The 15,191-nt window shown below is 43.4% G+C and overlaps 1 protein-coding gene across 4 annotated transcripts in view; it reads right to left on the reverse strand.

Annotated features, from left to right (window-relative positions):
* Positions 1-15,191, reverse strand: part of EDRF1 (erythroid differentiation regulatory factor 1) — a 50,228-nt gene that overhangs the window by 16,735 nt on the left and 18,302 nt on the right. For 3 of the 4 annotated variants that reach the window (XM_053312839.1, XM_053312841.1, XM_053312843.1), the window contains 9 exons: positions 14,909-15,056; positions 8,143-8,251; positions 6,682-6,793; positions 6,113-6,373; positions 4,879-4,950; positions 4,603-4,753; positions 3,840-4,028; positions 2,319-2,519; positions 179-397 (listed from right to left, as the gene is read on the reverse strand). In XM_053312839.1, coding sequence (XP_053168814.1) covers positions 179-397; positions 2,319-2,519; positions 3,840-4,028; positions 4,603-4,753; positions 4,879-4,950; positions 6,113-6,373; positions 6,682-6,793; positions 8,143-8,251; positions 14,909-15,056 — 1,462 coding nt within the window. The remainder of the gene's footprint in view (positions 1-178; positions 398-2,318; positions 2,520-3,839; positions 4,029-4,602; positions 4,754-4,878; positions 4,951-6,112; positions 6,374-6,681; positions 6,794-8,142; positions 8,252-14,908; positions 15,057-15,191) is intronic. The other variant, XM_053312840.1, reaches the window with a different exon arrangement.

Genomic DNA, 15,191 nt, shown 5'->3' on the forward strand with positions numbered 1-15,191 from the left:
AGGCAGTTTCCCTAAACTGGATATTCAGTTTGCTTCATACTATACAGACAGTCATGGATTACATGAGCTTTGTGGTGTCTACCAGAGTTGTGATTTTCTGATATAATTTAAGTTCCACATTTAATATAAATTAAATTCAATGAGAAAAAAACCCCTATACATATGCACAACCACTTACCCACTCTTTCACTTTGTAAAGCAGCAGCTTGGTTCATGTAAAATACTCCAATTTCATTTCGGATATTGCCCATCCTCTTCATTACTTGTGTATACTGCTCTGCAGTCTGCTCTTTTAAGTTACTAAAAAGCAAAATTTCATTAGCTGCCTCATAGCACTTGCAGCTAACTGAAAGCTGGCATTCCAGATCTGTAGACAAGTCAGTAGCCCAAGAAAACACTAGAAAATAAAGTAAACACTAGAGTAAGTGTGAATTCTAGCCATGTTGCTTTTACTCAATAGCCATAAACAGGCAGTGCACCAGAAATAGTGGTTGACAGAGAGAGTGGGGGAGGGGAGGGAGGCGTGGGGGAGGATAGATGCTCTGTGGAGATGTGCCGGGAGTCCGCATTCAATTCCCTCAGTCCTACTAGTGCACAGTGCTGTACTATAGAGCTAACATTTCAAAACACTACTCGTAGTCTGCAAGATTGGAAACACTTCACTGCGCAGTGCTCAGAAGTGTTAGCCCTATAGTGCAACACCATGCACGCGCGCGCACACACACACACACACCAGATGAATCATGCACAGGTTCCTGGCAAGTCTCTGCAGAGTCTACTTATACACCCACGCTTCTTTAGTCAGGATGTTGGCCAGTTTGACAAGGGTTATTTAACAGAATTTCCATAATTCATCGTTGGCAACAAGTTTCTGGAATGCTTTTCAGTGTAAGCACAACTTTATAATCATTTTTTAGATAATGTACAATGAACAGAGACAACTGTATATAACTATTGTATCATTTTGTACAATCATAAAAGTAACTCATAATGGTATAATTCTAATTTTATGCAACCAAGTAATTCTCCCAAGCAATACTCAGCCTTGGCATACAAAAGTAATCCCAACAGCAAGCAAGCAAGCAAATCCATTTCCCAAAATCTGACTAAGAAACCTATAAAGATTAATGGCACCTAGATGAAGATTTCCCCAGATAATAAATATTACAACGTAAAAAACTACAGTTATTGCTTGTCTGTTGCACTGAATTCAGACATCTTTCCTCAAGGAAGAACTACTGTTTCTGGACCACCACATTTAATCCCCCCCACCTGGCATTCTGTTTTGTAAACCCAATATTAACCTGCAAGAACAGACTGGCCCCAAAACTGATTAGCCTTCAGGCACTTCATTCTCTGTTCCACACAGTGCAACTGTGACTGCATTCGCATGTAACGGGGAACTGGACTTGCAGGGCCCAGAGGTATTCCTACTATTAGGTCTGAATGCGTCCAATGCCGGTCCTGTTCCTTAAGAGGTTTCGCTCCAGAGACTCCAGTTTCCTCAATTTGTAGTGAGTTCCGCTGCTCAAAACCAGGGTTCCATTGTGCCTATGCTACATCCAAATGCAGCACTGGAGGCTGCATGCTGTCGGACCAGTTGAGGGAGAAAGCTCCTCCCCCTCTCTGTGTGTGATTGGCTGTGCAAGCTGTCCTTCAAGCAAGAAGGAAGCCCACATAGCCAGTTCCCCTCTTCTCAACAGTCTCACGACTGCAATCAGTTTTAGATGAAATTGCGGCCAGGACAAAACAGCTATAGGTTTCTCCATAATAAGGCTGTTCACACGAGCAGCCAACCTGGCTGCTTGTGTGAAGTGCCAGGATCAAGGCAGATCCTGGCACTGCCCCTCTGGGTAGCCCAGGGGGTTCCCCCAGGCTTTTCCCCAGGTAAAAGGGTGTGACCATGCCCTTCTCCCTAGTTCTCAGTCGTGTGTGCGCACACAGGCTACAGGCAGCCCGAGCACACACAGAAGCAGGCAGCAAAAGAGCCAAGCACTCTTGGCACGGTGCACTGAAAGATGCTGGAGGACTTCCTCCTCCGGCTCCCTGCTTTGCTGAGGCTCATGTGCTGCATGAGTGGCAGAGCGTGTATGGGGAGGTCAGCAGGAACCTGCCTCCCCTCCCTGTCCCCACCAGTGTTTTCGGCCGTGTGAACGACCTTACCCTGTCCAAGAGTGGTACATTTGACACTTGTGCAAGATATGCTATCTCATTGTTCTAGGAAGAGTGGATATCATGCTATTGCTTTTGACTGGAACTTGCAGAATGGCACACACTTACTTGTCTGAATAAGTCCAGATTTGGACCCTAATCATTACCTTGGCAACTGGATTCTCTATGAAGACTATGCAGTATCTCCTGATCTTCCTTTGTTTGATAGTTATACTCTTCAAGATATGCAGCTCTGTTGTTTGCATTCTGGGCCAACATTAGTTGGATGTCACCACAAAGAGTTAAACTCTGACAAAGAAACAGGAGTACTTCAGAAAGCATGTTCGTGCAGAGGCAGCAATATGTATCTGGTGGGGGGGAAAGTTAAGAAAGGAAGCTAAGTGAACACTGAATCAGAATGCCTGACTAAGATTGCAAGTGCTACAGAGAGCCAGAACCTCCAGAACTTTACCAACAACTGTATATTGGCTAGAGCAACATTTAACACATAGATTACAGGATGACACTACCTTCCCCACCCCTTCCAAGCTGCTGCTGCTTCTTTTTTAAAGAGGTAAAATATGAACAACTTCTTTGCACTCTCATCAATGGCATCTAACCCTTCATACAGTTCAGAATGTGGTGGTGGAGGGAAATGTTTAATTGGTAGTATGTTTAGATGACCGGATTTAAATGTCTGTATTGCCTGCAAGACATGGACACAGCCCCAACATTGGAGTAAATGTCATCATGCTCAGCAACTAACAGGGTTTACAAGGAGTGCACTTTGAGAGAGACCACAAGTTCTCTTTGGCATTCTCGAATATTTGTCTTCAAATAAAATCTGTTATTCTACTTGCACCTAAGCTAAATTGATTGATTTTCTCTTAAAGGGAAAAATGGTTGAGCAAAAACTCCAAAAGGTCATTCTCACGGCCAGCCCTACCCAGGTAGGGGAGCTGTATGCTGGGTAGGGCTGGTTGTGAGAACCGCCAGGATTGGTCCCAATCCCAGTGCCACTTTGCCAGGTAGCCCCGGTTTTGTGCCCGGGGCTAAAAGTGAGATAGGAGGGCACAGGCCCTCCTACCTCACCAGTCACCACCAGGTTGTGTGGAAGCTTGGGTTGCCAGCAGCCCAAGCTTCCATAAAGCCAAGCGGAAAGAGAAGCCTGGCAGTGGAGAATCCTCAATGCACTGCACTCCTTGCTCAGTACACTGTGGGATACTGAAGGACAACACAGTTTACTTCCCCCCTTCACTGCTCTGGGATCGTTTGTGCATCAGTCGTGTGGGCACAAAGCATGGCAGAGCCCAGGAACAGCAAAGATCGTGTGGGGGAAGGTAGGCAGTGTCATGCCTTCTCCCCAGCACCCCACCACCACCACCATCAGCCCCAGCAAATGTGGTCATGTGAACAACCTTAAAGGCTTTCAAGAAACAAACCAACTTAAATCAGTATCTGAGCATACCACAGTGCAATTGGGCTGCACAGAAACATACAGTTTCGAGATTAAATGTGATAATCTAATCCAATACCGTGCTCAGTGGAAAAAAGCTTCTTGATAGATATAGCCTTTAACATTTTCCTAAACATACAGCTTTGCACATGATGGGTTTTCAACGTGAATATGACACCACATTTGGCACTATAAATCTTGAGTCTACTGTAAAAATATTATAGGAACTTACCGTGACACTGTAAAGCTAGTTTTATGTATCGTAATGCTCTCCCATATTTCTGAAGACTCACAGCAGCATCAGAGAGAACATAATAAGCCTTTGATGATTTCAAAATCAGCTGAAGTTTCATTTTGTATTGCCAGGATCCAGGTATCATTCCTGATTGACTAGACTGTTTAACTTCCTGAAATGAGCCCACTATAATTCAGAAATAAAGCAATCAATTCTTAGTAACCTTTTCTTGTTCATATTCTGATATTTTACTGTGGGAACATATTAGTGATCATTCAAGTACAGTTGTTTTGCCCTTGTATCAGGATTTCATTTATCTGTGACAGCCTGAATGTGTGAAAAATGTTTTTTAGATTAAGACTAATATGTTGGAAGGTATGTGTCTCTAATAGCATTAAAAAAAACTTTAAACAAAATACGTTCACACTTTTTTCAATCTGCACTTTCACACACAGTCAGCCCAGCATAGACTATGTAAGAATTTCCAGACACAGTTGTGAGAATACAATTATGAAGGAAAAGGTCAGTTTTGCAGATTGGCATGCTGGAAGAATCCAAACTGCTCAATTTGGTCTCGTTTCTCAAGAGGTTTCAGAGTCAAGCAATACAGTAGCTCTTTCTTTTAAAAAAACCAAAAAACCTCTTTTAATATGTCAAGTAGCTGATTATTTACCAGTAAATTGAGAATACCAAAACATTATTAGTAGTCCGAACTGCAAAGCTTCATTTTAAACAGTTTAACTTACTTTTGTCAACTTACTTTTGTCTAAGAACAATGCCATCTGTTTCTCAAGACATTCTGGACCAACACTTGTTGATTCATCTTCATATTTTAATGGAATAGGGGTGTTGGGGTCAGCTGCAGGAAGATCACTTTCCTTCTTAATACTACTGTCAACAGATTTTAAGCCCTGTTTTAAAAAAAAAAAAGATACTATTACAATCATTATTTACACTGAAGAGGAAGTTTGTATAAATGTGCTTTTTAAAAAATGAATATACAACAGTGTTAAAACGATTAATTAAAAAAACCTACCTCAAGAACATAGCTGAGTACTAGTCTGCATCGTTCTTCAGTGTCATGGCAAACAGGAAATGCACAGCTAGGCTTAAGACAGAAGGCAGTCCCAATGAATAAGAGAAACTTAACCATTTTTATTGGAAATTATTAGGAAAACCATTCTGACATCTTCAATAAGAACAATCTTAAAAGGGGTTATGAAGCTGTTAAGTATATCACAATCAGGATACTAAAATTAAGTTAACAAAGCCTGAACTTTTATGAACACAATTAAATTCATAACATGGCAAACAAAAATATTTGTCTTTAAGCTACTGCACTATAAGGTTTGACACTGGCTGTTATCTTAATTAAAAAAAAAAAATCTAGACATGATCTGGTCCAGAGTCCCAAGCCTGAAGAACAAAGAGCACAGAAAAGAGCAGGATTCCCCCCACCCCCAACTCTCAGGCCTGGCAAAAAGCCACGAAGTAACTGTAATGCAGTTGATGTGACAAAAATGCTACAAAGCTTATTATTTCAGTTTTATGTGAGGATGGGCTGATTGTAATATCTTCCCTGAGAGAGAGAAACAATCTTTACAATGCAGGTTATATAGTCCAAGGAATAGGCAAAGATCTAAACCAGCCATTTACAAACAGTTGGGCAGGACATCTTGGACAAAACATTTAGAATGCAAATTAAAAAGGCTTCTGCCACAAAACACATGAGTAATTAAATCCTTGGATGTGAAGCAGCAATAAAGGCAACACTAATACCAAAAAGAGTGATTGCATTCATGAGCTTGTACGCAGGATGGTTTCCAAGTCTGCAGGACGGGGAAACACAATGAGGGGGAAAAGGAAGATAAAGCTAATCTTCATCTAGCTCATCCAAGAAATGTCAAGGAGGGTTTCAAGAGGAACAAGTAAGATTAGCAATCGCTTAGTATTTAGCACTTTTTTTAAAAGTTTAAGAAAAGCAATTGACTTCAAAGAAAAGCTTGGAAACATCTCATTTCCATTGAGGGAAAGGGGCAAATACATGCACATTGTGAAGGTTTTCTGTTCCCCTTCCACAACCTTGACAGCTGCCAATTAGAGATCATTTCCCCTGGTTACACACACACACACACACACACACACACACACACACACACCCACACACCCACACACACACACATACTTTCCATCAATATCCAGATAATCATTTTACTATCCCTAAAAGGTAATCTTGCTGAGTCAATACCAACAGTGCAAGGTAAACTTACACGTATTTGATGAGTAGATTTATATTTTTCAGGCACAGAGAGTTCTCCAACAGATTTGATTACAGCAACTGCTTTGTTGTCATCAGGAGGATCTGAACTGGTGCTATAGGAACCATTTTCATCACTATCAGGCATTTCTTCCTCCTCCTCACTGTAGCTTTCATCTGAGTTACCATTTAAAGGGAACTCTCCACCCTCTTCTTTTTTAGGTTCATCAAACTGGAACAGTTCTGAGAGCATGTAGTTTGCTGAAGCTATAATCTTGTTAGAAAGTGGGAAAGATGAATTTAGAAGGCTTCCCGACACTGGGTATCAAATTTTTTTTACACAAAACCTACATATATGTACGTACACCCACACACCCTTTCGGCATTTCGGAATATTCACATGTGTGAATATTCTCCAAATACTTTGCTTGGGCATGAAGAGTCTGAGTTTATAATACTGGTGATACCAAATTCATAGATACCTTCATTTAATTAATTTGTTTTTGAGGCTCTGTCCATAAATGGTTTATCAACAAGTGACACTATGGTATGGAAACTGCTTAAGTAGAATGCAATTTTTACCTGAGGATGTCTGCCCTTGTCCAATAACTTCACACAATTAAGAAGCAGTGTTCTGATGGTACCATAATGTTTCCTGTTTTGGTTTTTCTTCAACATCATATTACAAGCAACTCTAAGTCAGAAGAACAGAAGACAAATAATTTTTAAAAAGTTATTTTATTAGATGTATAAAATATTCTTTTGTGTTCATTCATGTTCAATTAAGTTGGAAGATAGGATTAAAAAACAATTAATGACAGGGAAATCCTGATTTGAATATAAAAGGGATCTTCTTATATGCTGTGTTAGAAAACCCTGAATTAGTTAGCTTATCTCAAACTGTGTGTGCAGAGTTGGGCACAAAACTATACAAAATACACCATATCAAGTTGTACTTTCATACAGACAGTCCCAAGATAAAAGCTACTTAGTATTTCTGCTTTAGCTGCTACAAAGGTCACATCAGACAATTCAAGTGGCATCTTGTGTGAGACAAGGTCATCAGAGCTTGCTTCTTGCTGCTTCTTTTTTTTATTAAATATTTTTACTGAGTTTTTCAATAAGAAATGGAAATAAGTAACAACCCTTGCTTCATAACCCTCCTATACTTAGACTAAGCATTTTCCTAATCTGGTATTAGGAAGACATCCCAGTTAAGCTTTTTTTCAATCCTTCCAATGTGAGAAGTATGACATTTTATTTATGATTACTGTTTATAATCTGGGGATACAACCATAAAATCATGGCATTCAGGGACTGTAATGACCCCACTTAAATTTTGCTCAGACCTGTCCTTGCTTTTGCATCCCCTGCTGGATTCAAAACCCTTTGGAGATGTGCATTTCTTTAAAAGCACAAGATTGCAGCCACTGTGTAGTTAAGTAAAGTATGACATCATTTAGTCCCTTTTTGTAAAATCCTTAAGTTTCACATAATGGAAAGGAGACTAAAAGTCAACAGTCAACCCTCATATGACAGGAAGATTCATGAGGGGCAGGGAAAGTGCGGGGACACCCACTTTTGTATCCCTTTGAGATTAGTTATTGCTTCTAACATACGAAGGAGAATTAAACAAAAATGTCAAAATGTATTTTCCTATATTCAGGTAGCTTTTTGCTGATACCAGGAGAATAGAACTGCTCTGGCAAGCCTTCAAATTATGTGCAACCATCAGTCCCATCTCTGCTTCCCGCTCCACAATAATTTCCCTTCCTAAGTATATAACCCTATTGACACTACTCCAATGACATCATCCGGCTTGTCCTCCGCAATGCCAATACCTGCCATCGCAACCCCGCTACAGCAAAGGCAGCTCCGACCTTGGAAAAAAGGTGGATCCTTGCATTGGCACTACAAGCCTAGCATCCAGTCCTGTGTGTCACTGCTGCTAATCTAGCTCAAGCCCATATGGTACTGAATTCTCATGTTAACCAGTATCACCTAGTCAGTCAAACAGTCTAGTGTCTCTTATACTACACTTACTTATAGAGAAGAATTGCTACTGGCATTGTAAATGGGTTTTGGTATTTATCTTCTGTTTCTTCACAAAGAGTGGTCAGGTCATACAGCTTTACTATATCACTTCCACTTGCTGAAAAGAAAAAAGCTCTCATCAGTCTGCCTGACAAAACAAAGTTGCAAGAATAAAAAGGAACATTGGTCTTACCGTGAAAGGTTATTTCCACCCGTGTCTGGAGTGCCTCACTGATGGGTTGTAGAGTTAGCATGCTCAAGACAGGACTGGCTTTTTGCCAGGCTAGCTTCCTGCCACCAGAGGGCACCCTATCCCAGTTCCGGGACTGAAGTGAAGAGAGCACTATGGAAAGAGTGAATTGCCAGTGTGGTGGTGTGGTTAGAGTGCTGGACTAGGACCAGAGAGACCCGAGTTCAAATCCCCATTCAGCCATGATACTTGCTGGGTGACTCTGGGCCAGTCACTTCTCTCTCAGCCTAACCTACTTCACAGGGTTGTTGTGAGGAGAAACTTAAATATGTAGTACGCTGCTTTGGGAGGAAGAGTGGGATATAAATGAATGTAAGTAAGTAAGTAAGTAAATAAAATTGCCTAGACGGCAGTATGAGAAAACAAAAAATACTAACCAGAACAGTGATAACAGAACAGAGATCATAACGTTAGAATACAGAATACAAGGAACTCCTATTACTAGGAACCCTAGCAGCTGACTCCACCCAAACCTAACTATCCCTTTCCTCTCCAATGCTCACCATGAATAACAGTGCATCTGGGTGGGCCTGAGGAGCTCCAGACACAGGAGAAAAGAACCTTCACGGTAAGACCAATGTTCTTTTTTCCCTTGTGCTGGAGCTCCTCATTGATGAGTCATGCCCAAGCGGAATGATATAATGGGAGGAAGAATGTACTACAATACTCATTAAAGCACTCTATGGCCAAGGCCTGCCTGGTCAGCAGAAAAAGAAAATATCTTATAATGGCGGATGAATGGGGTAATGGAAGCCCATGTAGATGTCCTACAAATGTCCAGAAGAGGGGTGTGAGCTGAAAAGGCAGCTGATACCGCAGCGTTGTGAGTGGAATGAGCTAAAACCCCTTCTGGTAATGGTAGATTAAGGATTCAGTAGGCCAGGCAGATACAGGATCTGATCCAACCAAATAGAGGAACCATGGATACCTTAAGACTCAGGGAAGAAGTGTGAAAGGAAACAAACATTGAATCGGTCTTGCGAATGCCCTTTGTGCATTTGATATAGACTCTTAGGGCCCGGCAAACGTCAAGCTTATGCCAAAGCTTCTCCTTGTGGTGAATGGGGGTGGGCAGAACAACGGTAGAAGAACGTCCTGAGAACGATGAAAGGTTGTGTTGACTTAGAGGATGAAGGTGGGATCCAACGTCAGGATCACCGCACCATGTTGGAAAACACACAGTTCCTTGCACTCTGAGAGAGCGCCTAACTCAGAAATTCTTCGGGCTGACATGATGGCAACTAAAAATAGGATCTTGAATGAAAGCAGCTTCAAGCTAATGGAAGCCAGAGGTACAAACGGTGCCTGAGTTAAGGCAGTGAGCACCTTGTTCAAGCTCCATGAAGGGAACTGCTGGACAGGTGGTGGCACCAAATTGGATACTCCCTCAAAAAATGTGAAATGTGCAGATGTAGTAATGTAGAAATCGGGCCTGAAATATTTAGAACCAAAGCTAATATGGAGACCTGTCTTCGAAGAGTGCTGGCACACAGGTGAAGGTCCACTCCTGATTGAAGAAAAGCTAACACTTCTGGCACTCCTGCTGACAACGGATCAAGGTGTTTGCGGGCTGACTACCTAGAAAAGGCCGCCCAAGTGGCCTGATAGATCCACTGAGTCAATGGTTGCCGCGATGCAATGATGGTGTCCTGAACCGGCTTCAGGTACCCATTGTTGATTAAGATTCCACATTCAAGGTCCACATGCAGAGCTGGAGCCACTCTGGTTCTGGATGCCTTAAGGGACCTTGGAACAAAAGATCTCTGTGAAGAAGACGACGCCATGGAGGACGGATGGAGAAACGAACTAGCTCTGAAAACTACGGCCTTCTTGGCCAATGCAGGGCCACCAGAATCAGCCCTGCCCTTTCCTCTACCAGCTTCTGGATGAGCTTGGTTATGATGGTTGTGGGAGGAAAGCATAGAGAAGGCCTCTGGGCCAGGTGGTCGTGAACATATCACTTGCGTCTGCATGAGGCAACTGGAATCTGGAGAAGAACCAAGGGACCTGGGAACTGAGATGAGACGTGAACAGATATACCCCTGGAAGGCCTAGACGTTGGACTATCTGCAGAAAAACTTGAGGATGGAGTGACCATTCCACCGGACCCACTACTTGATGGCTGAGCCAATCTGCTTGTGTGTTGTTCACCCCACTGAGGTGTTCCGCAGTAATGGATTAGACAAACCTCTCCACCCATAAGAATAGATCGTCCTTCTCTGCCATCAATACTATTGCGTGCCCCCATGGCGACTGATGTGGGCCTTGGTCGCAATGTTGTCTGTGCAGAGCAAGACATGACAGCCCCGCTGAAGGGGATGGAATTGCCTGAGGGTCAACTGGCCAACTGACACTACTTGTCTTCTCCAACTTGGACCATACACCTTGCGCTATCTGATTTTGGCAATGCGCTCCCTACCCTGTGAGATTGGCATCTGTAGTGACGACGGTCTTTCGGGGATCTGTCAGAAGCAGGCCCTTGTCGACTGCTAGAGATAGTCACTAAAGGAAGGAGTCCTTGATCCTTTGAGGGAGAGAAATCTGCTTGTGGGACCCCACCATGCTAACCTCCTGGTCTGGAAAGGGGAACCACTGTAGCAGGAGAGAATGCCACCTTGCCCATGGTTTGCATTCCATACAGGCCACCATTGGCCCCCAGAATCTGAGCCAGGAGCATGAGGTCTGCTGATGTGAAATGTAAGAGTGGCCGCAAGAAGGTGGCCATCTTGACCTTGCATTCCTCAGGAAGTGAGATCAGGCCTCGTGCCATATTGAACATTACCCCTCGGTGTTCGAGGACCTGTGAAGGATGCAGATGAATGTCCAAATTGACCACAAATCCGTGATATGCTAGGCAATGCAGAGAGAGACTCACTACCATCTGGACCTGAGAGGAAGATGTGGCTCAGATCAATAGGTCATCCAAGTCAGGGTGAAGCTGTGCTATAATTGTGACCATGAGCTTTGTAAAGGTCTGAGGTGCTGATGACAAGCCAAAAGGGAGGGCTCAGTATTGATAATGGAGACCATCATCGGAAAAATGAAGAAACTTTCTGTGGAGTGGTGCAATTGGAATGTGGAGGTAAGCCTCAGCCAAGTCCACTGAGGCCAGGAAATCTCCCAGACAGACCGCTTCCTTGATGGTTCTCAATGACCGCATTCTGAACTTTTTCCTTTTATATGTATTTGTTTAGGCGCTTGAGGTTCAACACTACTCCCCAAGAACCATCCTTTTGTGGAACAAGGAACAACAGTGAGTAGATGCCGTGACATATGTCTATTGAGGGTACCTACTCGACTGCCCTTATCAGTTCAAGATGACGAATGGCTTGAACCATCCTCAGGTGTTTATCTGGCTTGTTCGACTTTGGGGATGTCTGAAAGAAGTTGGGGGGAGTAGAAATGAGATCTAGGGAGTAACCATTGGCAACTGTATTCAGCACCCAGTGGTCTTGGGTGGTGGACATTCAAGTGGGAGCAAAGCACAGTAATTGTTTCTTGGGGAACTGGGCATTGGAACTAAAAGGCCTAAATCCCTTTGTTCTAGTAGTTCCACTACAGCACTGCCTCCATAGCGATCTTCCCGCCCCTCTGGAGAAGTTGTTATGGAAATCCCTACCTTGAAATGAGGCACTTCCTTGAAACTCCCTCTAATTGTGAAAGGAGGAAGAACAGGGATGAAAAGGCCTCTGAAAATCCTTCTTGGTGGAAGGCATGGCCTTTTTATCATTTGTCTCCACTAATACTAGAACCAGGACTGGGATGAACAAATTAGCTCCTGTAAAGGGGGAAGAGTTAAGGGCCAATTTGGACTTAGTATCCACCTGCCATGACTTAAGCCAGAGGGATCTTCGTTCAGTGATCCCAGATGCCAAAGCCCTGGATGCTTGTTGAATGCAGTTAAGGCTGGAATCTGCCATCAATGCCGCCACCTTGGCCATCTTATTGATGCCCTAGTGGAGTTTTACATTCTCAGGTGGTACCAGGGTAATGAGCTCCTTTGCCCAAAGTATAGAAGCATGAGAAAAAATTGAATTAGTAGTGGCAGTTGCTGAGGCTTCGTGAGCCTTCCTAAGTAAAACATCACATTTTCTGCTTTCTGGGAGCTTCAATTGTTCCTGACCTTCTGTGTTCAGAAGAGACCCTGAAACCATTTGTGTCAAAGGCACATCAATGTGGGGGATAGGAATTAGAGAACTAATCTCTTGGTTGAGTGTATAATGCTTTCTAGGATAACTACCCACTGGTTTCAAAGAAGATGGCTGCTGCCATTCCACCATCGTCACCTTATGGAAAAGCAATGGAAAAGGAACAGATGGTGAGGAAGATGCCAATAAAGGAAAAACATTTTGATCTAGGTTGAGGGTGCTGTGCGCAACCTCCATTGGACATCATTAATAGCTCTCTTCCTTAGAGAGCAAAAATTTAAAATCAGTAGAACTGAATAATCGAGTAGAAATGGGCACTTGATACACTATATCTTCCCCAGATAGCTCTCTCTCTTCCTTATCTGAAACAATGGGCTGCAGGGAATCTGGTGACCTCAGGACTGACTCCAAATCAGATGTATGCCTGTGTATACCTCATGGCCTCTGAACAGGGGAGTCGGGGGAGGGGGCACCTGCCTAATAGGACGCTTGGGAGGTGGAGACTCAGATGAAGAAGAATGATAATCTCGCCTATGGCACTTGTGCCCCAATTTTCTAGGAATAAACCTGCTGTGCTCAGATAGTGGTAGAGCCTGCCTCCTAGGGCTGGAATAAGGAGACAAGGACAATAGAGGGGTCCTTGCATGGCATGGCCTCTACAATGGCAATGAGGGCCCTGCCGGTTGAGTTGGCAAGGCAGGAGTAGAAGGCATAGCCCGAAGGGGCAAACATTCCAGCACAAAAAAGTCCCGTAACCACCCAGCCACATCAGAAGGAATTGAGGATGCTGCCCCTTGAGGGACAGGCTCCTCATTACTTACAGGTGCTGGCCCTGGGAGATCTCCAGAGGGCACAGCAGGATTCTCTGAAGGCATCGGAGCCTTATCTGCTGGCATGGCTGTTTGTTCAGGAACTGGCGCCTTGTCACAGTGTGTCAAAATGATCGGCCCCGGAGCTTCCGGAAGAGGCATGGAGGGACAGCGTGGACCAGCCAATACCTCCTCAACACCCTCCGCCACTATTCCAAGTGGCATGGACACCAGAAGTCGCCCACCGGGCGCTGGTCGTCAACTTGTCTTTCCTGTGTGTTTAGTGAGGCTCCCTTGTGTCAAGGCTTGGTTTTGTGGCACACATCCTTGATCAACAGACACTCGTTGAAGCAAAAGGACATTTGTGAGCATTTAGATTTCTATTTTTGAGCCTCTGCTTGCACCTTATGGTGCTTTTTGTTCTTTGCCACCTTTTTTGGAGCCAGATCGGCCTCCTCAGTGTAAGTGGCAAAAATGGTGGGAACTGAACGTGTCGTAGGAGAAGCCAACTGTACCCGAAAGGGAGAAATCCCCTCACAAATTATTCTGGGAGTTGTTTGAGGGCCCTCCAACAAAGAGCCTCTCAGCAACTCCTCCGCATGTGCCCGCTCCATGAGGAGAAAGGGATGAGCGGCAAAGGACAAACTATCAAAATTAAAAAGCAAAAGGCAAAAAATGGCCAAATAGATCCAACTGAAAATCAATTTAGAATTTGAAAAAATGAAACCAAAAACCTAAGGCAGCTCCCGTCCCACCCTTGCACAATCGGGGAGGAGAAAGAAAAGAAATAGCAAAGGTAAGAATTGAGGTAAAGCTAGCCTGAAATAGGAAAAAAGTCATGTAAATACTGAAGAGCTCTTTCTGTGTCCTTCCAGCTTGATCAGACAGGACTGGAACTGGGATAGGGCACCCTCCAGAGGCAGGAATCTAGCCTGGCAAAAATCCAGTCCTGTCTCGAGAAGGCTAACTGTACAACCCATCAATGAGGAGCTTCAGCACAGGGGGGAAACCAATTCACTCACACACACACACACACACACACACACAATTTTTGGTCATACTCCAGTATGATCAATAAACAAGGAAACAGCGATGCTACACAGGCTTAGTTCTCTAGTTCTAGAATAGGCCTAGTTCTCTAGGCAAACCTGATCTTTCCTCACTTTCCAAGCCCCTCCTAAGCCTCTTACCATGATGCTGCCACAATAGAGAAAAAACTAGAAGTAGGCAGAATGAACACAGAGTGAAAACAGCACCCTCTCCCTCGTGCTTGACCTTGCCCAACAATTTGTGCCTTGCACAAACTGAGACTTGGCTCTCCTCCTGTGGCTAAGTAAGTAAGATAGCTGCCCTTGTCCAGGCTGTGTGTGCAGAACAGGCAAGGTGGGGAGGGAGATTCTGTGCACTGTCGGATGCCCAGCTGTCAGGAAACCTTGGGAAGGGAGCAAGCACTGCCTCCAATTTTTCACATTTGCTGTTTCCATGGGCTCATTTCACTATCCCTTAGCCCAAATGGTGGCCATTTTACAAGTCACTTTTTAAAAAATCCATAAGAGGTGTTTACTTACCCTTAAATAGCCAGTATGTATGTCCTTCTTTGGTACAGTTAGATTTCAGAAATGACAGAATATTCTGAGCAATATCTTTTATTACTTTGGTAGAGAAATTGGAGTTTTCCAAATTGGGTATGTCTTCTGTCTTAATCATTTCATATTTCTACCAAAAAAAAATCAACTTCAGATAATACTATTATGTGATATTACTATCATACAAAGTAAATTATGTATGTGATCTTGTATGTTAATAATAACATTATTAAAAAGTACTGCTAGAATATGCTGCAAGGCAGTT

The sequence above is a fragment of the Hemicordylus capensis genome, chromosome 3 (genome assembly GCF_027244095.1).
Source record: "Hemicordylus capensis ecotype Gifberg chromosome 3, rHemCap1.1.pri, whole genome shotgun sequence".
NCBI classification, from domain to species: domain Eukaryota; kingdom Metazoa; phylum Chordata; class Lepidosauria; order Squamata; family Cordylidae; genus Hemicordylus; species Hemicordylus capensis.